Below are 23298 nucleotides of genomic sequence, written 5' to 3'. Positions count from 1 at the left end.
GGAGATGATTATGTGAAGATAATCATGTGAACTTTATGCGTAGGCTATAAATACCTCCATTATTTTGACTTGTACAATTCATTCACAATCTACTGAACTTATTCTTTACTCAAATGCTAAAGCTATTGCATTATTGTTGGACAATTCTTCTTGATTTTGCAAGCATTGTGGCTCACAATGATAATCAATAAGATTCTTCTGATCTTTTATTTGCTTAATTTCATTAATCTATTCATATATGTATTTGCTTGATTCTACAATTCAATTCGATTGAACTTCAATTCGAACCGATTGCTAGTGACCTCGTTAAAAATGAATATAATATTAACTGTAGTACTGAGGTTATCATCTTTGAAAATTGGGTTGTTCGGACTCCATCCAAATCCACGTACGTTCTTTCTATACTTCTGTCACTTCAAAACTGAAATTAGCGAATCTGCCACTTTGTACCACTTGTCACTTGGAGAGCATGTCAAAGTAACTAAAGTAGAATCTGACTCATTCAAGAAGAGCACACATAAATATCCAATTATTACTTTAAAAATATCGTTCAACAATTCGCTCAAGTAAAGTCTCTGAGAATCTTAGACAACGAATCTGTTAGCTATGCATTAAATCCGTCCTTGTTCTGTACAGCAAATATGTGAGTGATGTTCAGAACTAGTTGCTCACGCATCAATTATGTACAAATATGAATGTGTAATCCAACTATAACATCACACTCCCGCCTCTAAAGAAAAATGAGGCAGAGTGCAACACTCTAGCAAGCTAACTTGACCACCAACTCAATAGCCTGAAAGAAATAGCAAAGAGATGACACTTAAGAGGGAGGGAGATGGAAGGTAAATTGGGACATTAATTGTGGAAACAGATGGAAGTTACCCACTGATGCTGCCAAATTTATTTCCGGCATGGTCTTTTTACCTGCAAAGCTCCGTATCTCAAGTATATATGGGGGTCCAATCCAAATTGTTGACTAGTCTCAACCGCATCACTGCTGCTTCCACCCAAATCAAGTTCTGTATTGAGAAGGCTTGCCTCTCAGCCAACATGAGTTTGTCGCCTGTTTGAAATAGTTCTTAGTAATCTAAATTTTGTAACCTGGCTGAGCAGAGGTTACAGTAAGGTTCATGGGACAAAACTTACTTTAAACTTGTTCTCCTTCAAAGATTCCAATGATTCAGCAAGCTCTACTTGTTGTGATGCTGTTGCAAGAAGTGCCTAAGACCATGAAGGTTTAGTTCCACTTGTCAATGATAAATAAATAAATAAAGCAACGACTGGACAAAATGAATAATATCTCAAAACAGTTCATGGGCCAGTACCTTCTTCGTCCTTTGCAAGTCGTACTCTATGAACTTTATTCGGTCCATTGAATCAAGCAGCATAAGGTCTTTTTCAGGAGGAATTTTTGTAGGTTTCTTCAACAAATCAGCCACCACCTCCTCTAAATGTTGCAACCTCTGACAGCATGGATGGAGGAGATCTTCCTTTTTCGGGGAAGAAACAATTTGCTCGGCAGAACTTGCACTCACTGATCTCTGCCCGTTTCCAAATCTGTTTGCATCATTGTTCTTCACAAATAACCTACCCACCCCACGAAACAAGAAATATATCCATGCAAGTGATTTGACCATCATATCAATCATCAAGCCAACGATAGATTTCTCAGGCGACCTTCGTTGTAGTGCTACAGTAGCCCTATCTGTTGCAGAGAGAAAAAACAATTAGATGTATGAGACCACAGTGAAGCTTCTTTTCAAAACAAAGCAAAATCCTGTACAAATTCTCACATAAAAAAAGGTGAACAAACAAATCAGTATAAAAAAGCTTAATTTCCTCTTGAAAGGAAAGGCGAAATGATGCATGAGACAGGAAGATTTTGCCCCAAAAAAAAAAAAAAAAACTGAAAGCATCTTTTAGAAAGCTATTTAGAACTGCATAAACATTTAATGTACTATAAGTGCAACAACTCCTAAACCACTGACTCAAATTTTTAATAACCCTAGAGGAGATGATAACATTCAGGTTTTGTGCCAAAGTCGCACACTGGAAATTATGTCTATTCTACAACGCATCAGATAAAACAACTCCATCATCGCATCCAACTGCAGAAGAAGCATTATTTTCTTCTAAAAGGAATTGCATAGTGAAGTGGCAAAAAAGAAAAGGCGTCAATAATTTCCTAGCATTAAATAAGATTTCAATAAAGCAACCTCTAATAAGATCCAAGTGCATTTCTTCCTCTTAAAATGATTAAAAGCCTTCGGATAATTCTCTCTACTAGCAACATATACAAAACTTAATCTAACCTAACAGAAGTGTTAGGATTACTTGTTTCAACAACCAATCATATTGTGCTACGGGAGCTCAGCCAACTATGATGACCAACACTGAGCTGTCACATGGCCTAGAACCATGCTTATATTAAAGAAACAAGGCAACATGTCCTAAGTAAATTTGAGACATGACGGCTACCACACATTAACAGCAAAATGTACTCTGGTAAAGGAAAGACCAGCTGGCTAATGCAAAATGAAACTCACTGATTGACCATAGAAATCAAAGCTCTTACTTGGAGAACTTAAATCCTCAGCTGTAGGCATCGGCCCATGATCTTCTTGAATTAAATTGCCGAATGAAACAGATCTCCTGGTTGGTCCCTAAAGAAATCAAGCAGGAGACATGAATATATAACTATAATGGAGAAACATAGAACACTGGGCGTATGAAAGTCACTAGTTTGAGGTGGAAAAAATTTAAACATGTTTCTGTATTATGTTGTAGATCGCAATTGACAACCAACCAATAGAGAACCAGATTCTGCAAATCTGGTTATAAGCATCCTCAGCATATAGGGCTATAATTGCATCAAATAACGTCTGCATATAGCATAATAATAAAGACGAAACACCATTACTCTCTCTATCCCATTAAAGGGTGACTACTTTCACTTTCCATCTCAAAAAAAGTACAATGTTATTTTCTTTTTTGGTAAGTAGAAGTTATAGTAAAATGTTTGAATAGATTATTATATTTAATTTGGTAGAAAAATGTTAAAATAATAGTTTATAATATGAAAAGGTATAGCCCTAAGCTAAATTTCTCGGACTCAGGTGCGGGTGTCCGATACGGGTGCGGATCTAGAGGTCAGATCCTTCATGATCTAAATTTAAAGATTCGGGGGTACAGATTCATGTACGGATACGGGTGCGGGGATTCCGCTAAAAATAATTCAATTATTTAAAAATAGAGTTATAAAAATATGTCTATATTATGAGACATTATGTGAAAAACTTACAAGGTATTCCGAGAAGGAGAAAATATTGAACAGGAGTAGAATTTTAGGAGATAAAAAGGAAAAGGACTGGCATATAAATTTATATATACAAGGTATTCCATTTTCTTCCATATCACCCTAGCTTTTGATTTGTTTTCAAAATTCATTGTATCTGTCCCAAATTTCTCCGTTGATTTTGGTCAAAGTACCCAAAATCAATTGACCAGATCCGACACGGATCCCACACCCATACCCACACCCACGTCGTGTCGATGCGGCACTGAAAGTGAAGAGTCCGAGCAACTTAGGCCCTCAGGGCTTTGGTTTAATGACAAAAGTAGAATACATGGGATATGCAATAGGCGCATATCACCAGTTTGATTCTTGCCGGGATACCAAGTGTGGTATTTAAGTGAGAAGGGTAGGATGGGCCGAGCGAATTTCAAAATTGGAAACATCAGATTTTTTGGTTATAAAAAAAGATAAAAAGGTATGGTTATTTGGTAAGACGCACAAATCAAGTTATACTATTATTTCATATTGAATTGAATTTTTGGAGGGAGAAATTTGAGTTTTAGGGTGTTGAAACATAGTAAGATATTTAAGTAATTAAAAGTGTGTTGTCTCTAAAAGCTTAAACTTTTAGATGAGATGGTCACACACTTGAAATGGTATCCAGGGAGGTCCTGGGTTCGAGTCTCAACACCCAAAAAGAAAAAGAATTCCACGTGTTTGGTCAGGAAAAAGAATAAGGCCCACACATGAGGGGGCGTGTTGAAACATAAGATATTTAAGTAATTTAAAGTGCTCTCTCTAACATCTTAAACTTTTAGATGAGATGGTCGCACACTTCGACATATAAAAGGTAAAATTTAGGATGAACCAAAAAAGAACTAGTTTATTTTTATTGGGGCTAGAGGAAGTAAATTCAAAGGGGTATACTCCTGCTATGGCACAAGCAAAATCATATCTGCAAATTCACATGTATGATGCATCTGTTATATCTTTCATTACTGGGAAACTGTCCTAAAGAGCGATTGCTCGGTTTTCTCACCGCCTTCCCTTCTATAATACACGAAAGCTAATAGAACACCCTAGCTAACTTGCTGGTCAAATGTCCAACATATATCACAAATGATGACGAAACGGCTTAGGAAATAGAGAAAATTCAAACATAGATGTTCTCAACTTAGCATAAACATGGATCAAGAACTGGTAAGGGGCAAACAGAATCTTGTTACTCACTTTGTCAGAAAGTGGTTTTGATTGGATGATACTGTAAGCAGAGACCCCCACTTCCATTTCAGTTTCTGCAGACCCAATCTCGTTGCCTAATAACTGAGCAGAGAATACTGGTCTCAAACACGATGCATCTCTAAGATAACTGGAAAGGCAGAGAGCAGTGCAGCTAAGCCACTATAATACCTGAGGAGAAACAGGTTTGATTTCGATATCACTATCAGAGAAGCTAGTTATTCTCCTGGGATAAAGCGCTTCACCGTGTAATGCAAGGACCAGCTGCAAGGGTTTTTGGCATGAAAAAGTGAGAAATATCTGACGACGGATTATTACACAAAAACATGTGATGAATATGATTTCTACAGACAAAGACCACACCTTCATCAGTTCTGGATCATTCCAGGGTCCTTTGTTAGACCTAAGACACCCACCTGGATTTGGGCATGAGCAGGTTCCTCCAAGAAAATCTGGCAATTGGCTGTTAAAACCAATGTACATAATGAAGGAATGACACTGTTTATTCAATAATCATACTTTTGCAATATAGAAAATGACATTTTAGCAGCCATTGGTATACCTGGGGTCTATGACTTCTGCTAAGTTGCTCTGGAATTTGTTTCCCAATACCTGTTAATTAAACAGAGGCGATCATTATAAGTTTCACATTACCCTCAAGGACAACCATGCAGATAGTGGAAATTCTTTTACATGTATCTTCGCTGTTGTCCTTGGATCAAGAAATCCTTTAGCAGTATTCCAAAGAAATCTGAATCCATTTCCAGCATTGACAATGAACATCTGGTGCAATGTCTGCAGAAGAAAAAATTGTTAACAAAGGATCAAATGATTAAAAGGAATTATGATTTACTATTCAGAACTGAAACTGAGGCACCTCTGGGTAGTTGTCGCCATCTATTTTCTGCATGCGCATGACCAAATCATGGGCAAGCTTCCCAAAACTCCTCCAATTCTACATGATCACAAAAAAGGATGTTGTATATCAAATATGGAAACTAATGAAGCTTAGGTTGAATATCAAGTAAATCAATACCGACCAGTCCTTGTACATCCAAAATTGTAGTAGATGAATCTATATGCCTCCTAGCTGCAATCGAACATGCTGGAAATTTTTCAGCAAAAGTCCTTTCAAACCCTTGGATGTGATACTTCAAGAACCTTTCTATTGTGGTAACATTCATAAGTTTAGTAGGTTCAATCTTGCCAAGTCTTTCAATATAGACAGGCCGTCCCCCTTTGTCTACACCATGGTAACCATGAGGGTAATGACGCTGAACTTCCTCATATTCCTCATACTCAAAATCCTAAACATTTCCAGAGTTTACATCAGAATTTATACACCTAAAAGACAAGAAGATGTGCCAAAATTTAAATTGTCAAAAGCTGTTTTGTTATGTATGTATTCAAGATTTAGGACAGCAGGGAACACTAGACGAAGAAGCAGAGAGAAAAAGAGAGATAGAGAGTGCATAGATGTTCATATCTGATACTGCTTGAGACTTCAGTCTTTAGGATTCTAAACAAAAGATTGTTGTAATTCATTCAAGAAATATTAAAAAATAGAATGGTAGAAGAGGAACAACCCCAATTGTCTTTCAACAAACTTTACAAATATTAGCCTGAATGATGATAGTATTTCATATCAATAGAAACATAAATGAATAGCACTTGGCTATGAGGCCTTAAGGGTCAAGAAAACAAATTCCGGTTTAATGGGTTGTTGGAGGGGGATGGAGAACAAAAAAAGTCACTCCCTTATGGATGCGGGCTATGGAGGAATATCTTGAACGGGTGAGAAGAGTTTAATAGGAATGATATCATTCAGGGTGGGTGATGAAAGCAGGAGAAGTTTTTTGGAGGCACAAGTCCTGCGGAAACAACACATTTCCTAATATGTTCAAAATTTTAGGGTATCCAAGTCCAAGGGATACAGAGACTACAAGATTGAGAAGTTCATTGGGATTTGAGGGGGGGAAGGGGGGTAATGGTGTTATTCTATTATGTCTTATTATGAAAAGTTCTTGGGTAGGGAAGAGTCAAGTTTTTTCAAATCTCTTTGTATGGAACCCGTTGATGTGCTTTCGTTACTATTCTTGTTGTTACTACTTTTTCCATGTCCTTTTCATAACTTTATTTCCTTTGCTTTCTTGCTACGACTATGTTGAGTCGGGGTCTACCGGAAGCAGCCTCTCTTGTGGGTAAGGTCTGCGTACACACTACCCTCCCCAGACCCACTTGTGGGATTCCATTAGGTTTTTTGTTGTTGTTCTTGTTTTGTATGGAACCCGAAAGTTCCTATAAAGGTGTGTTTTGTCGCTTGGCTAGCTGCCCGAGGGGAGAGGGTGATCTTAACGGCTGAGAATTAGAGAAGGAGGAAGATTCCATGTGTCAGTTAGTGGTTTATGGGTAAATGTTCAGGAGACGACGTGGATCACCTTCTTGCACTGTCAGAGCGTTTCGGTTGTTGTGGGAAGTACTAGGATGGTTTGGTCTTCAATAGGTGATGTCAGACTCAACCAAAGAAGTTATGTTCAGTTGGACCTCTAGAAGACCAAAAAGAAGACACCGGAGGGCATGGAATGTTGCTCCACTTACACTTACATAGATTACGAGAGACAGAAATCAGAGAGTTTTTTAGGGAATAGAGAAGGATTTTGTACGGTTGAGGAATAACATCTTATCCCTTATTTCTTTTTGTTGCACCCATGAGCTCCTACTTGTTGCAATTACCTTTCTTTTCGATCGTTCTCTAGCCGAGGGTATATCGGAAACAGCCTCGCTGCCCTTTCAGGGGTAGTGGTAAGGCTGCGTACATCTTACCCTCCCCAAACCCCACTTGTGAAAAACTACTGGGTTTGTTGTTGTTGTTGTTGTTGCACCCATGAGGTCCCAATAAGCATAAAAGGTTGGGTATTGTTCGTAGAAAATCATATTTTTTTCTAGTTTTTGGTATACTTCTTGTATACGGGCAATTTTTTCCTTTTCCTTATAAACTTGGATTACTTTATCAAAAACAAAAATTCCAGTTTAACATCAATTGTTGAAATCAAATCATAACAATGCCACAGCTCCAGACAATTTCTTCAGACTCTGTGGGGGAAAAGTGGGGAAGGACTAATACATTAAAAACAAGAAATGAAAAGGGTCATCAAATAAAAATTCTATGCTGCATAGAGATTTGACAGTTTTCAACCGTTACATACAAAACAGCAATACAAATTGGAGCACTTTAGCATATTGGCCCCTTAGAGAAATTGCTAATGTTATAAAGATGCCAAACAGTTACTTTAATCATTTTAAAATACTACACTAGAAACAATGTCCAGAGAATGCTTTAGTAGGGAGTTTTGGTAATAATAGTTCAAACCATCATCAATTGCCTCAATTCTCATCAGATCTAGAACTCTGTACAGCTTATGAGCAACAAAAAACTTATTGTTTTCTAGCTAAAGCAAAATACAGCAATATGCACGTAAATTGCATGCAACAGAACTCTACCTGTATAATAGTGTCTACTCCTTGTTCTTTCCTCCAGTTGAGCATTTCAGACCACATTAGCATGGCCTTATCAAGGTCAAATTTCCTTGCCTTTAAGAACCTGCAATTGATCCAAATATGCTTTCAATATGAAAAAAGAAGCAATGCGACTAGGGAACTTGAATCACATGGCCTTACCATGTATGAAAAAACAACAACGATCCTCTTATTTAAAAAGCATCTATATTTCCAAACTGTTATGGAGAAAGAGAAGAGAAGAAATTAAGCAACATCTACGTGCAAAGAATAATTGTCAAAGAAATAAGATTTGACGAACAAGAGCAGAAAGAATTACGAAGAGGTACTTCTAACGAAAGAAAATTTGGAGCACTATGTTCTTTATCTTGTCTGCCATCAAAGAAAATATGCTGCCATGAGAAGAAATTGAACACTTTCCTATTCGGCTACTGTATAAGCTTCAGGGTTCAAGTATCATAATGTAACACAAAGAATAGGTCTGTACCAAAAACTATGGTCTCAAAAGCAACACTCACAACAAAGAAACCTCTTATTGGTAATGGTAGGATTTCACCAAGATTAAAAGCTGTAAACATGGAAAACTAAGCTTAGTTATCAAGCTTACCAAACTCTTTACTCTTTGTTGAGATAAATGCAATAACTTTGAAAATAAATTAGCTATAGTTTTCCATATTATTGCTTTATGCTTGTATTTCAAAAGGAGACCTCTAAACAAAGTCTTTATATTCTAAAAATGTCGAAGAAGTCTACCTCGATTCCTCAAAAAGGCTAGCTCTGCAAATTATTCGCAAGCTACATGGATTATAGTCAGGAAGATTATGCGAAACTCTTGCAGGTAGATGATTTATATTAATATATACCCTACTAGATTTTGGTAATCAACAGATGAGTTCTTGTATGGATAGAAAAGGAGATATACTATCTAGACAAGAAAAACAGCTCGGGTCAAGCATATATGTTCCTTATATAGTTTTAAACATGCACCGCAGACCCTAGGTGTGATGCCCCGAAGTAATATGCTTATTTCAGGAAACGATCTTATAAATGGAGGTAATACTCATTAAAAGGTTTCTATATCCAAATTCAAGACCCTTCCACCATCTGTACTATATTCTCGGAAGAGAGATCATGCTTCTATAAAATAGAAGACTTTGGTACTCTCCCCTCTTGGTTTGGTTTCTTTTTTGTTTTATTTTTTTGATGAAGTAATTTGTTGCATTAAAAGAGAAGGCATCAAGAAGATGCAAGATTACAAGGAGCTACTTACAGGAAGCAGAAATACAAAAATAACAAAAGCCCCTATACAATGTGTCTCAATCCAGGACAAGAGTGCTAGCAAACTCCAAAAAGTGTTCTTCCCTCATGGTTTCATTACCTCAATGGAAGCAGATATGATAGTTCTTCTCCTTCAAATTCCTTTTTAGTCAAAAGAACAAGAGAAAAAGCACTAAACACTTGTTATTTAACCTTTTTGATTGTCTTACTTTCTCAAGAGAAATGGATGACCCTTCATGTTAGGATCAAGCAAAACTTAATAAGGTCTTTATTTTCCTAAAAACTCTATATTCACCGAAGATTAAGCTCAGACCAAGTTGCAGAAAAAGATTAATCCCCAAGATCATCCAATTCACCCAGAGCATTGGAAGCTTAAAGAACGTGAATTTTGTTAAAGAAGGAAGAAATGTGCCATTGCATCCTCCCAAGCTCCCCCGTGCAACCGCATCTCAAATCTTTGTTGGCAATATTATTTACGACCCCCTCAAACATATATACTGTAGATTCATATCATCAACAATTCGAATTACAAGGGTACAGTAAAGTAACACTAGCGACTATTGGCCCAATTGGATTCATTGGCAGAGCTTTAAGAAAGGCATTGCGATACGTTTAGAGACTATGCTTACTGATGGCCCCTCCAAAAGAAAATTTTCATATTGATATTTACTTACTCTTTTGTTTGAAAGCTTAGGGTTAGGTTTTCAGCTGAAGTGCAAGTTACCTCAACATAGTATGATAATCATCATGACGAGTGGGAAGGAGATCCTTTTCCAACAAGGCCTGGCGAAATGAATTCACAGCCTCCTCTTCCTTCTCGTCTCGAAAATCTTCAGTGGAAATGGAAGCAAATCGGCAATGAGCGACTCGTTTACTAGTACGTCTTTTGAGGGAATGCGTTAGCTTTGTGGAAGCATTCATTGCCCTTTTCTTCAAAGATCTGATCCGAGTTCTTCTCTTCTCGTCCTCAGATGGCTCAAAATAATATCTCTTCGTTCGTTCGTGATCATGTACTCCAACAATTTCTAAAAATCATAAAAATCAAAGGAGTAAAATTAGAAATATGTGCAGCTGAATCCAAATTGATCCAAATTATTGCAAATTTGACACGAAAATACCTGGCATTATGCTTATCAAATCCGATTATACCGTGATTTTGACAAAAAAATCCAGTTCTTCAATTCTGAATTATATCGTGAATCTGCACAAATCAAAAATAGAATCGGTACCGAAAAAGTAACGTTAACGCATAAATTCCAGATCTTCAGACAGATCAGTGCCGAGCATAGAAGCAATGAAAAGAAGAAGATCAATAACGCAAACGAATAAAACTTAACCATTGGAACGTTTTTCACATGATTAACAAACGAATATCAGCTCTTTCATGTGTATACCTTACAGAGAATGAATGCCACATAGACACGGAATGTAGATGATCAATTCTCCCTCTCTCTCCTCTCTCTAGGATCTTCTATACAGTGTACGTGTATATATATTCTAGAAACGGCGTAAGCTAAAGCTAACTTTGGTTTCTAGTTACTCTCTGTCTATATATATTTCTCTCACAGTGTTGTGGGAAAGTACGAATCTCGTGAAAGCGTCGATTACGTTACTTTCCTTTTACGAGGAGTGGGGGACTCTTTCTCTCACTTGAATTTTTAATTTCTCTCTCTAGTAGAGAGAATAATAAGAATGGAGAAGTAATTGTGTTGTTAAGTGGAGTATAGTTGCAGGTAACGAGGGCCTTGGTATTGTCATTAAAATGGAAAAGGAGGGGGGCATAACGCATAAGAAGTAGCGTACAACGGCCGCGTCGGTGGTGGGGGGAGCTGTGTGTTCCGCCACAATTTGCCTTTTCGCGCCGGCTTTGTTGGCAGATGTTGTGACTTTCCAGGGCCAACAATTAACGTTGCCGTTAGTCGATAACGGAACGGGATGCTGCTTTTTATTAGTGCGCTTCAGATTAGGCCTCTTTGTTTTTCTAGGTTTATCTTATTTATCATTCCCTCTAATTCATATGAGATTAACTAATATCTATAAATAATTTGAATGTTGTCGTGTCTCTTAACCTATTATAAGCACATAACTTAACTTATTTACAAGATTACAATCCCAATATTATGCCAAATAGAATAAGAAAAAATAAGCTATCACGTCATATTTATCTATTGTCTACCTGCCATATTTACAATATTAATCTATTTTTTATGGAAGGCACAAGTAAATTTCTGCGTATGACCAGATAAGTTGATACTATAAAAAAATTATATATAAGTTAAACTCAATTGATATTATCATTAAAAAATTTGCATACACTTTAAGAAAATCATTAATAACCTTAATTATGAATTAGTCGTCTCAACTATCATTTATCTCATTTAATTAACACAACACTGATTGAAATAATAAGTACGGATACAAACAAAAGTAAATGACTTTTTATTTTTCTAGAACGTCAAATATTTAAAATAAATTTTATTTGTTAAAACGACTAAACTTTTGGAATGGTGTTAGAAAGCATTTTTCATAAAACAACGTAATATGTTACCCATATTATAGGTATTATTATTTTTCAAGACAGTTGAATTTGAGCAATGATTCCATAATAGCGTGATTATTGAAATTATTTTTTAAATATAAACTAAGTAATATAAATTACTCTCACCATATCAAAAAGAATAAAGATATTCAAAGTACGAGGATCAAACATTTCGACTTGTTGTCTCGATTTATTAAAATGTATATACTTAGAAATTAAATAGAAAAAGGTATTTTGATACAAAAGTATTTGACTTCCAAATACTATAATGTCATAAAAATGGAATACAGAGTTTTTTTATAATTATTTGAATTTTGTGAAGAAACAAAATCTTAGCGCCTAAGGTAGTAGTACGGCTTTAGGTATACATCGTTGGCAACAAAAGGACCAGGACTGACTTTTTGCGCATTTGAGAGTGTTTGTTCCGTTTATGCCAATGAACTTTTCTTTTTCTTTTTTCAATTGGTCCAGAAATAAAGTATCCACTGTTAGATTCACGCATATGGTGTAGGGGCCAGTCTAATACCTAAATTATGCTTGTTTTTGTAAATTCCACTTGCATTTGTTAGTTGTGGATATAAGTTTGGTCTGATTATTATTTTGTCGGTCTTATTTATGTGATAATCTTTTTTCGAGTTTGTTTTTAACTGAATGATATTTTTATTTTATTTTAAGTGATATTCTTTTTTTGTTTACTTATTTCAAAGAAGATTGATTTATGATATTCTTTCTTTTTTGGTCTATATATAATTTAAAAAAATTTATCTATAATTAAAAATAATTTAATTTTAAACTTTTCATTTTACGCACGAAAGTATATATTGATGTGGGGTTCAATCACCCTCCCCACCCCATGCACACCAAGATGTGCCAACTGAACGGTGAACAACCTATTCTAGGAGCCTAACGTTGGAATTTGAATAATTAGTTTTTTTAATTAATTAGGAGATATTTAGAATTGACCAACAGGACGATGACACGTGTCCTCCCGTTTAAATGAAGGGTATATTTGAACCCAAAGTATGACTACAGAGATATAAATAACTCAATAGTATAACGAGGGGTATTCTTAAACCATTTTCGAAAATAGAAGAGGTATATTTGACCATTTGTCGTAGTCTAAATTGTTAGTTTAGCTAGTGAAATCATTGATGTAACAAACTTTGTGGCGCAAGCGAACACTATTGTATTATAAGGCCTGTTACCTTAACATTTATTAAATTAAATTAAACAAATGATTGAAAATTAGGAGTACGGTATTTGTTACTATCTCATTAAAGCCTTTTGCTTTTCTAGAAACCAGATAATCATGTCTTTAAAATAAAAAATGACGGATAATACTTTTCTGCACATGGGGTAGGTGTCGCTCTAATTATGGTATGTGCGTTGGATTCTTTGTTGTTCAATTTCTATCTGTAAATGAAAGGCAATTGGCTCTTTATTTCTTATTAGGTCATGTTTGATAATTTATATTAATCCCTTTAGATATAGAGTTGAACGCACACTGTGCAGACGGAAATAATGGAATACTGACTCAACTCTCAAGTAGCTATAAGGCAAAAAGAAAAGAAATAAAAACGTCATTAGGATCCTCCTTTTAAGAAAACTTATTTAATGCTCTTTCATAATGTAATTAACTTTTAAAAACCCAATATTTGTATTATTCAACAACATTAGTCTTTTCATATAAGAAGATTTATTTATTTATTTTGGTAATCAAGAAATTTCTCAAAGTGCGCTAGCTTAGGACGGTTCAAACTTCAAATTTAATGGATGATAAGTTATCTTCCTCAATTTTATTCTACTTAAATAGCAAACTTTTTGATCCGTGACAAACTTATATACAAATCATTTGAGTTGATGATGTGGTTAATTAGACAATGAAAATATTTTTGATCCATTTATTCCTACTAAAGATGAAGTATCCTTATAGTTCAAAATTTGATGTCCTTTTCATAACATTTAACCACCAAGCTCACTCTATATCAATTGGATCATGATAGCATAAATATATTTTTTCCCAATAATATTTTTCTTCAATGAATGTATTTTATTTGAGAAAAAAATGGAATGTGATCACATAATTATGACGATTGTAATTATAGTTGCTTTTTCTTGACTCGTGCAATACGAAATGGGTACTCGAATATCTTGGATTTGGTCCCCTCTCTCCTCGACCTTCTTCAAGGTTCAGCCGCTCAAAAACCTTTAATCAATAGTTGTATTATTATTTTGTTTTCCTGCATGTATTTGCAATCAACAAAATGTAGTATTTCATCCATAATGAAAGGAAAAATGTTGAGATTTAAAATAGAAGAGTTGAGACATATAATTTCGGTCAAGGTGGCATTAATTAGCATCATTAGCTTATGGGTACCGAATTAATCTTTGAATTATGAGCATTCATCAATCATCAGCAAAGCGTGTAAAATAATTGAAGAGCCGATAGGCAATCAAAATTTTCTTTTATTCTTTGACCGGAAAAATGCCAATCACATTTCAAAGATCCTTCAAATATGTTGGAGTCACTTTGATCCTAAAGTCAAATTTCTAATACATGCGACAAAATAACGGTGCAACAATTAAAAAAATATTAAAATAAAAAACATTTTAGAGGCAATATTGTCGGGCATTCCATATTTTCTTCCTCTTCTTCTGCCACTGAATATAGTCAACCGAACATTCTGTTAATTAATTTATTTTCTTTTCATGTTTTATATATGTAAGGTAAAACATCCACCACGCCATATGAAACTGTAGATGCATAAACCAATACGGGAACGTTACTAAGACTGCATATTTTTATTCGTATGCCTATTTATTTATTTATTTATTAGGTATTTATTATTGCAGTACAAGGAGCACCATCTGGGTTCTTCCATAGTAAGCTCCAAAAATCGGAATGCAAGTTGAGATAGCGATTTCCTTTTTCTTTATATGAATATATAAGGTCAAAGTTGAGATAGTGATTGCTAAATGGGAATTAATTTTTCTGTTCAATTAAATACCCATGCATGTTTTCCCGGAAAAATATACGAAGAAAGAAGGAAACTTTCAAAAAGAGCAAAAAGTTTCAAGATTTTGCAAATTCAGTTCCTACGTGGATGGGTAATTCAGTTTGTTTATTTCCCTTTATTAAATATAGTGAATCCCCTAATTTTGGAGTGGATACTTTTGCTTTCACTAACTTTTTTTCATCCATTGCTTTGACTAATTTGAAGAAGAAAAAGTTGGGCCAATAACCTGAATTAATTACATAATTGCTCGAGAATTTTATAGTACATATTGCAAGAAAATTAACACACTAAATTTGTATCTGTAAGATCACTGAACTCTAACTTTATTGCGTAGAAAATGTATTTGGCCGGTTGCATCATGCATGACAAGCCATGAAATTTTAAAAGGGACATTTACAAAAATAGCTGGCCAAGATTCTCTATTTACTATTTCTAATCGCTATACATAAATTAAACACACACACACACACACATATATATATATATATATATATATATACGGTTATATATAAATTATATATATGTTAAATATCTATTGGCTATTTTTAATTTAAGCTATTGTGTTAATTCTTCATTTAAAAATTTATCAAACCTAATTTAAATGTCATTTCACTATTAAAATTATTTTTGAACTAAATGAATTGTTTCTCCCATCTTCGAGGAAATGGGGGAAATATCAAATATCTCCAACTAGCTAGAACTATAGAAGTCTCGATTTTAGAGGGTATGAACTTTGGGCTACTCCCTTATGTATTTGTATTTGGGTTAGGTAGTAATGATGCGGACTAGTCACTTTTTAGCTATATAATAATTAAAAATATATATAGTTATTATTATGAAGTTTCAAATTTCACAATTGAAATTCCATAATAATGTCACCATAACTATTTGTGAATTTTATCCTAATTTATTTAGTTCAATAAGAGTTTTTAATGGTGAGATAACATTTTAAATTAGGTCCAGATAATTTTTTTCTTTCTGCAGCTTATCATGTAGGTTGCGTTCCGGAGAAATGCATTTTTGTTTTGGGTAATTAAACTTTTTTATTAATCACCAAAGAGAGAAATACAAAACTGTAGCTAGACCACATTTCAGTCTACTGCTACCTCTAAACCATCACAGAACCTCGTACTAACTCTGCTGCTATCTGCCTTTATGAGATTAATAAGAAGCCCACCTCCTAGGGAAGGTTTCTTCCTAATCCCATATTTGTATACAATTGAAAATTCTATCTCAACAGAAACTCTATCACCAGTTAATCTAAACAGATTAATCTCTGCAACAATCTTCTAGTTACATCATTAGCTCTAGCATTACTGCAGTTGTGAAATCACTTAGCTCTCATTATATTGACTAAAAACATAAAGAAAAAATAATAGTAACTACTTTTTTATAAATAAGAAAAATAAGGGATAGGAAGAGCATGTGTATGTGATTATAGTTGCATGGGCTATCATGATATAATTCATTATGTGTATTAATGATTTTTTTGCTTGGTAGTTGAATGAAAGAGGTTGGTGGAAACAATATAGGGATAGGAAGAAGGATATGCACATCGCGTTTATTGACCTAGAGAAAGCGTATGACAAGGTACATAGGGGGATTCTTTGGAGATGCCTGGAGGCAAAAGGTATGCCGGTTAATTGCCTACATTAGGGCGATTAAGGACATGTATGATGGAGCTAAGACTCGAGTTAGGACTGTGGGAGGCAACTCAGAGCACTTCCCGGTTGTTATGGTTTTACACCAAAGATTTGCGCTCATCCCGTTCTTATTTGCTCTGGTAATGGACACAGTGACACGACATATTCAAGGGGAGGGCCATGGTGTATATTGTTCGCAGATGATAGAGTTCTGATTGATGATACGCGAGGCGGCGTTAACGAGAGGCTGGAGGTTTGAAGACAGGCCCTTGAGTCTAAGGGTTTCAAGTTGAGCAGGACTAAGATGAAAGTAGCAGAGATGAGGATGTTGAGGTGGATGTGGGCACACTAGGATGGATGAGATTAGGAATGAAGATATTCAGGAGAAGGTAGGTGTCGCCCCTGTGGATGACAAGATGCGGGAAGCGAGGCTTAGATAGTTCGGGCACGTGCGAAGGAGAAGTCTAGATGCCCTGGTCAGGAGGTGTGAGCGGTTGGCTTTGGCGGGTTCGAGAAGAGGGAGAGGTCGACCTAAGAAGTATTGGGGAGAGGTGATCAGGCAGAACATAGCGTGACTTCAGATTTTCGAGGACATGGCCCTTGATAGGAAGGTGTGGAGATCGAGCATTTGGGCGGTAGGTTAAGAGGTAGCTTAGCATTTTTCTACTTTGTTCCGGGTGGGAGGCTGGTCTGATAAAGTTTTGTCCTAGGCTGCTAGCGATTATTGTTGTGCCCACACTATTTTTCTATTTTTCATAGTACCGGGCCATATGCACTAGTTTTTGTTATTGTTTTTCATCTATTTTATGGTTCTTATGATGTTGCTATTATTCCCATGGTTCTGTTGATGATATTAATATACTGTCTCTTTTCGTTTTCTTGAGCCGAGGATCTTTCGAAAAATAGTCTTTCTACTCTCCGGGGTAGGGGTAAGGTCTGCGTACACTCTACCCTCCCCAGACCCCACTTGTGGGAACTCACTGAGTTGTTGTTGTTGTTGTTGGATGAAAGAAATTTAACATCCAAAAAGTTCATCAAAATGCTAATAAACACATGATTTAAAAAGAAGAAAAATTAAACTCAGTTGCACGAATGTTTTTTCTTTTTCATGAATATATAACTGTTTACCCGTAAAATGGTACAGTTGAATTTATACATGATTTCTAGATATGTGAACTAATTTGATCCTGAAATAATGCGATAATTAAAGAAATGTACAATACTTAGCCTTAAAATATAGATGAAACAACATAGATGACAGTTCCGGGAATAAGGTTTCCGGGTACAACAATGATGAGATAAAAAAGTGGAAAAATAAGATTGTATTAAGCTTTGTATAGAATGTAGTATAAGTTTTGCCAGAAAATTCGTATCCTTTACAATGATAACTAGGCTCACTACTTATAGTTGTGTCTAGGGAAGGAGGTCCTAGGATCGTGCCCTCCTTTAATGTCAATTATGAGGGTCATTGATGAATACATAACGATAGACATAAATGCCAAATTCTCTATAACCGGCCGTCGCTCTTAAAGAGATTCCTTTGGGGGATCGAATGTAAGAAATTCCTAAAGAGAGAAAAAAAAAGAAATTCTTAAAGGATAAGATATTTATCCGCAAGGTAGAAACTTTTATTCTTATGCATGATAGTTACACATGTGTACAAGTTTTGTGCCAGGGCTCGAGTAGTCTATGCGGGCACGGTTCATGTGACCGTTTGACCTTTACAGTAAATCCTATCGATCAAGCCGTGACCGTTCAATCATAAAGTTTTCTTCCTTGCTAAAGTCGTTAACCGAGGTGATCTCCCCAGTGTTCGGGGTCTATCGAAGAGAGGACTCGAATACTGTTGTATTCTTCGATACCAGTTTGTAACCGGCCTTCAATTCAAAGTTAGCACGATTTACTTGTTGCCTCATTAAAAACCTTGCCGAAAAACCTATTTGGGACAAAACCGGTTCAAGGGAAAAAGAGTGCAACACATGCTTTCAGTCTTAAAGGTTGTATCGTTCTTTGATGATTACCTGCAAGTGTTAGTTCAGAATATATATATAAAAGGAAATTAATGGGGTCGTACCTTAGCAATAGTATCGCTCCAAGTGAGCTATGTTCTAGTTGTTCGGTAGTTGCTCACCGTTCATCGCTCCGAGTTTGTACGATCCTTTACCGGTGATATCAATAATCTGATAAGGGCCTTCCCAGTTCATACCCAATGTCCCTTCTTTCGGGTTTCAGATGTTTAGTGTAACCTTCCTTAGTACCAAGTCCCCGACATTGAAGTGTCGAATGTTGGCCCGTCGATTGTAATACCTTTCGATCCACTGCTTTTGGGCGGCTAACCGGACAAGGGATGCTTCGCGCCTTTTATCGAGTAGATTTAGGCTCGCGTTCATAGCCTCGTCGTTTGATTCCTTAGTTGCATATCAAAACCTGAGACTTGGTTCTCCGACTTTGACCGATATTAGAGCTTCGGCACCATAGACCAGTGAGAACGGGGTGGCCCCGGTACTGGACTTCGAGATCGTTCGGTATGCCCATAAGACTTCAGGTAGGATTTCCTTCCATCTTTCTTTAGCGTCAGTTAATATCTTTGTGAGGTTTTGGAGTATGGTTTTGTTTGTCGATTCTGCTTAGCCGTTCCCACTAGGATGGTAGCGTGTTTATAAGATCCTTTTGATCTTATGATCCTCGAGAAATTTGCTTACCTGGATGACGATGAATTGTTTCCCGTTATAGCATACGATCTCGGCCGGCATTCCAAAACGGCATATGATATGATCCCAAATAAAGTCGATGACTTCTTTCTCTCTGACCTTTTCATATGCCTGGGCTTCCACCTACTTAGAAAAATAGTCAGTCATAAAATAATATAAATTGAGCCTTACTGGGAGCCCATGGAAGGGGGCCAATAATATCCATTCCCCACTTCATGAACGACCATTGCGACAAAACTTGCAGCAGCTCCCCGGGCTGATGAATCATCGGAGCGTGTCTTTGATATTCATCACATTTTTGTTTGAACTCCTTCGTGTCTTTTTCTATATCGATCCAGTAATAACCGGCTCTGATTATTTTTCGAACCAACGATTCGGCGTCCGAATAATTTCCACAGGTACCTTTATGGATTTCCCTCAAAATGTACTCAGTATCTCCTAGCCCTAGATATATTGCGAGTAGGCCATCGAATGCTCCTCTGAACAGGGTTCCATCTTTGGACAGGCTAAACCGGGCTGCCTTTGTACGCAGGGCCCTTAATTCTTTTGGATCTGAGGGCAGTTTCCCGGTCCTAAGATATTCTACATATTTATTTCTCCAGTCCCAAGTTAGGCTCGTCGAGTTGATCTCGACATGGCCTTCTTCCACCACCATCTCATAAGCTGTACGACTGCCCCCGAATTGAACTCGTCGTCTTTGACCGATGACCCTAAGTTAGTGAGGACATCAGCCTAACTGTTTTGATCCCGAGGTACATGTTGCAAAGTCCATTCTTTGAACCGATGTAATGTTACCTGCAGCTTGTCCAAGTATCTTTGCATTCTTTCTTCTCTGACCTCGAATATTCCATTAACTTGGTTTACCACAAGGAGAGAGTCGCACTTGGCTTCGATCACTTCTGCCCCCAAACTTTTGGCTTGTTCAAGGCCTGCAATCATGGCCTCATATTTGGCCTCGTTGTTATTCAATTTCACAATATTAATAGATTGTCTAACTACATTGCCTGTTGGTGGCTTCAATACGATGCGAAGTCCGAACCCTTTTGCGTTTGAGGCACAGTCCGTAAAGAGGGTCCAGATTCTCGAGGAGGTCCTTGAGTTAATTAATAACTCTCTTTCGACCTCAAGTATTAGGGCCGGCGTAAAATCGGCTACAAAGTCTGCCAAGATTTGGGACTTAATGGCGGTCCAGGGTCGGTATTCAATATCGTACCCACTTATTTCCACGGCCCATTTGGCCAACCGGCCCGAGAGCTCGGGCTTATACATAATGTTCCTTAACGGGTAAGTAGTTATGACACATATAGGGTGACACTGGAAGTACGGTTTTAGCTTTTTAGAGGCGCTTAGCAAAGCGAGCGCCAATTTTTTTAGGTAAGGGTACCTAGTTTCGGCCTCACCTATGGTCCTGCTAACATAGTAAATTGGAAATTGCGTACCTTACTCTTCCCGGACTAGGACTCCACTTACCGCTATCTCCGAAACTGCCAAGTACAAGTGTAGTTGTTCGGCTGCTTTTGGTGTGTGAAGCAACGGTAGGCTCGATAAGTATCGTTTAAGTTCCTCCAAAACTCGTTGACATTACGGGGTCCATGAGGAGTTATTCTTATCGGACGACCTCGAAATAAATCGTCCCAAGGCGGCTATGCATCTGGTTAGTCTTTGTACAACCTTCACATTGTTCATGACCGTGATATCTTTGATGGTTTTGATTTTGTCGGGGTTGATCTCGATTTCCGGTTGGATACCATGAATCCAAGAAATTTGCCCGACCCAACTCCAAATGCACATTTTTCCGGGTTTAGCTTCATAATGTATTGCTTCAATATTCTGAAGGTTTCCTGCAAATGTTTTAAATCGTCCTCTGCTCCCAGGGACTTAACCAACATGTCATCAATGTAAACTTCAATTGATTTTCCTATTTGTTCCTCGAACATCCGGTTTACTAGGCGTTGATAAGGGGCACTAGTATTTTTTAATCTGAATGGCATCACATTATAGCAGTACGTGACGTACTTTGTGATGAATGAGGTTTTTTCTTTATCATTCATGTCCATCCGTATTTGGTTGTACCCGAAATAGGCATCGAGAAAACTGAGGATCTCGTGGCCGGCCGTGGCATCGATCATGCGATCGATGTTGGGCAAAAGAAAAGAGTCCTTGGGACACGCCTTGTTCAAATCCTTATAGTTTACACACATTCTTAATTTGTTCCCTTTTTTAGGGACTACCACTACTTTTGCTAACCAATCCGGGTATTTAACTTCCCGAATAGACCCTATTTTAAGGAGTTTAGATACCTCGTCCTTGATGAAAGCATGTTTAACCTCGAATTGGGGCCTCCTCTTTTGTTTTCCCAGATGGAATTTTAGGTCCAGACTTAGCTTGTGAGTGGTTATCTCCGGTGGGATCTCTGTCATATCAAGATGGGACCAAGCGAAACAACTTTCATTAGTTATAAGAAATTAAATGAGTTTTTTTCCTGAGCTCAGAGCTTAACCTCGTGCCCAGGTATGCCTTTCGATCAGGCAAGTGTTCTCTCAATATGACTTGTTCCAGCTCCTCGACCGTTGATTTGGTGGCGTCGGAATCATCGGGGGCTATAAAAGATATAGGAACCCCATAATCATCATCCTCACCTTCCCCTCGTTTGTCCGAATCTGCCGAGGCTGGTGTCAGTGATTGCTATTTGGCCTCGTTTTTTACCATCTAGTTCGGATCCTTCGATGTTGAGATTGTAGATGCCGATATCACCTCCTCGACCGCAAACATTTCCTTGGCAGCCGGTTGTTTACCATATACCATTTTGACCCCGCTAGGCATTGGGAATTTCAGTGCCTGGTGCAGTGTCAAGGGCACTGCCCTCATGTTGTGGATCCATGACCTTTCGAATAAAGCGTTGTACCTATTGTCTCCTTCGATCACATAAAATTTAGTTTCATGGATTGTCCCGACAGTGTTTATTGGTAATGTTATCTCGCCCTTAGTGGTTTCACATGCAATGTTGAACCGGTTTACAACTCGGACTGCAGGCACGATTTGGTCTTGTAGACCTAGTTTCTCCACGACCCTCGATCAGATGATATTGGCGGAGCTACCTGGGTCAATTAACACACGTTTAATTCGGGATTTATATATGAGTATAATTATTACGAGTGTACCATTCCTTCCGCGTCCTCATTATTGTGGGGCTGCACTATTCCTTTCGCGTCCTCGTCGTTGAAAGACAAAGTTCCTTCCGGCATGTAATCTCGAGTCCGTTTCTCCCTTGTGATGGATACTTTGGTGCGCTTCAACCTCGGCCCCTGAGGGACATCGACCCCACCAATGATCATGTTAATGATGTGTTGAGGTTCTTTTTCTTCGGTCTGTTTGTTAGAATCCCTATTCCTGAAATGATTCTTGGCTCGGTCACTCAGGAATTCTAGAAGATGCATGTTGTTGAATAGTCGGCCTACTTCCTCTCTCAACTATCGGCAATCCTCCATTCTGTTGCCGTGAGTGCCGTGATATTTACATATCTGGTTAGAATCCCTTTGGGTTGGATCAGATTGTAGAGGTCGAGGCCATTAGTATCTTTGATGAGTTCGATAGCTGATACAATGGCGGCAGCATCGATATTAAAGTTGTATTCCGATAACCTTGGTGCTTCTTTAGGCCTAATGGGCCTATCGAATCTGTTTTTGCTCATGAGTCCCCGATTGCTATGGCTTCTGTCGCTTCTCCTTTCGTTTCTTATAGAGTTCCGCCTGGACCCGCTGCTTCTTCGGTCTCCATTATACGGCTGGTACCGATCCCTGTTTGGTCTCGGTTCACGATCGATGTCTCTCTTGACTCTGTCGATGTTTCTGATGGGATAAACAGACCCCGAAGGAGTCCCGATTTGATCATCTTCCACTCTGATCTTTGATTGATACCGATTATGCACGTCGGCCCAAGTAACGACCGGATATTCTATCGGGTTTTGTTTTAACTGCTGTGAAGCCATCGAACTTCGAACATTGAGCCCTTGAGTAAAAGCCTGAACGGCCCAATCATCAGCAATATGTGGCAAGTCCAT

At 37.4% G+C, this 23298-nt stretch overlaps 1 protein-coding gene across 5 annotated transcripts; it reads right to left on the bottom strand.

Annotated features, from left to right (window-relative positions):
* Positions 1-584: 584 nt before the first annotated feature.
* LOC104119539 (phosphatidylinositol/phosphatidylcholine transfer protein SFH9) lies at positions 585-11241 on the bottom strand. Of its 5 annotated transcripts, none has more exons than XM_070190180.1 (16): positions 11132-11241; positions 10447-10529; positions 10053-10353; positions 8036-8135; positions 5575-5841; positions 5412-5489; positions 5228-5329; positions 5097-5146; positions 4898-4997; positions 4706-4798; positions 4526-4618; positions 2576-2663; positions 1326-1705; positions 1147-1221; positions 925-1063; positions 585-793 (listed from the first exon to the last, which is right to left on the bottom strand). In XM_070190180.1, the coding sequence occupies exons 2-15, from the start codon at positions 10451-10453 to the stop codon at positions 1013-1015; spliced, it is 1785 nt and encodes a 594-aa protein (XP_070046281.1). In that variant the 5' UTR covers positions 10454-10529; positions 11132-11241; the 3' UTR covers positions 585-793; positions 925-1012. The 5 variants fall into 5 exon arrangements, with proteins under 5 accessions (XP_070046281.1, XP_033508706.1, XP_033508685.1 ...); XM_033652815.2 differs by lacking the exon at positions 11132-11241 and adding an exon at positions 10723-11016 and having other exon boundaries at positions 883-1063; XM_033652794.2 differs by lacking the exon at positions 11132-11241 and adding an exon at positions 10723-11016.
* Between the last annotated feature and the right edge of the window lie 12057 nt (positions 11242-23298).

This window comes from Nicotiana tomentosiformis, chromosome 1 (assembly GCF_000390325.3).
Source record: "Nicotiana tomentosiformis chromosome 1, ASM39032v3, whole genome shotgun sequence".
Lineage (NCBI taxonomy): Eukaryota > Viridiplantae > Streptophyta > Magnoliopsida > Solanales > Solanaceae > Nicotiana > Nicotiana tomentosiformis.
This window is presented reverse-complemented; position numbering and strand designations above follow the sequence as displayed.

What these genes read in the sequence shown, in the direction of transcription:
- LOC104119539 (XM_070190180.1), bottom strand. An exon ending in GATTATCATACTATGTTGAG is followed by an intron (nt 8,136 to 10,052) that starts GTAACTTGCACT and finishes GATCAATTGCAG; the next exon opens with GTTCTTAAAGGCAAGGAAAT. An exon ending in GGACAACAGCGAAGATACAT is followed by an intron (nt 5,147 to 5,227) that starts GTAAAAGAATTT and finishes TTTAATTAACAG; the next exon opens with GTATTGGGAAACAAATTCCA.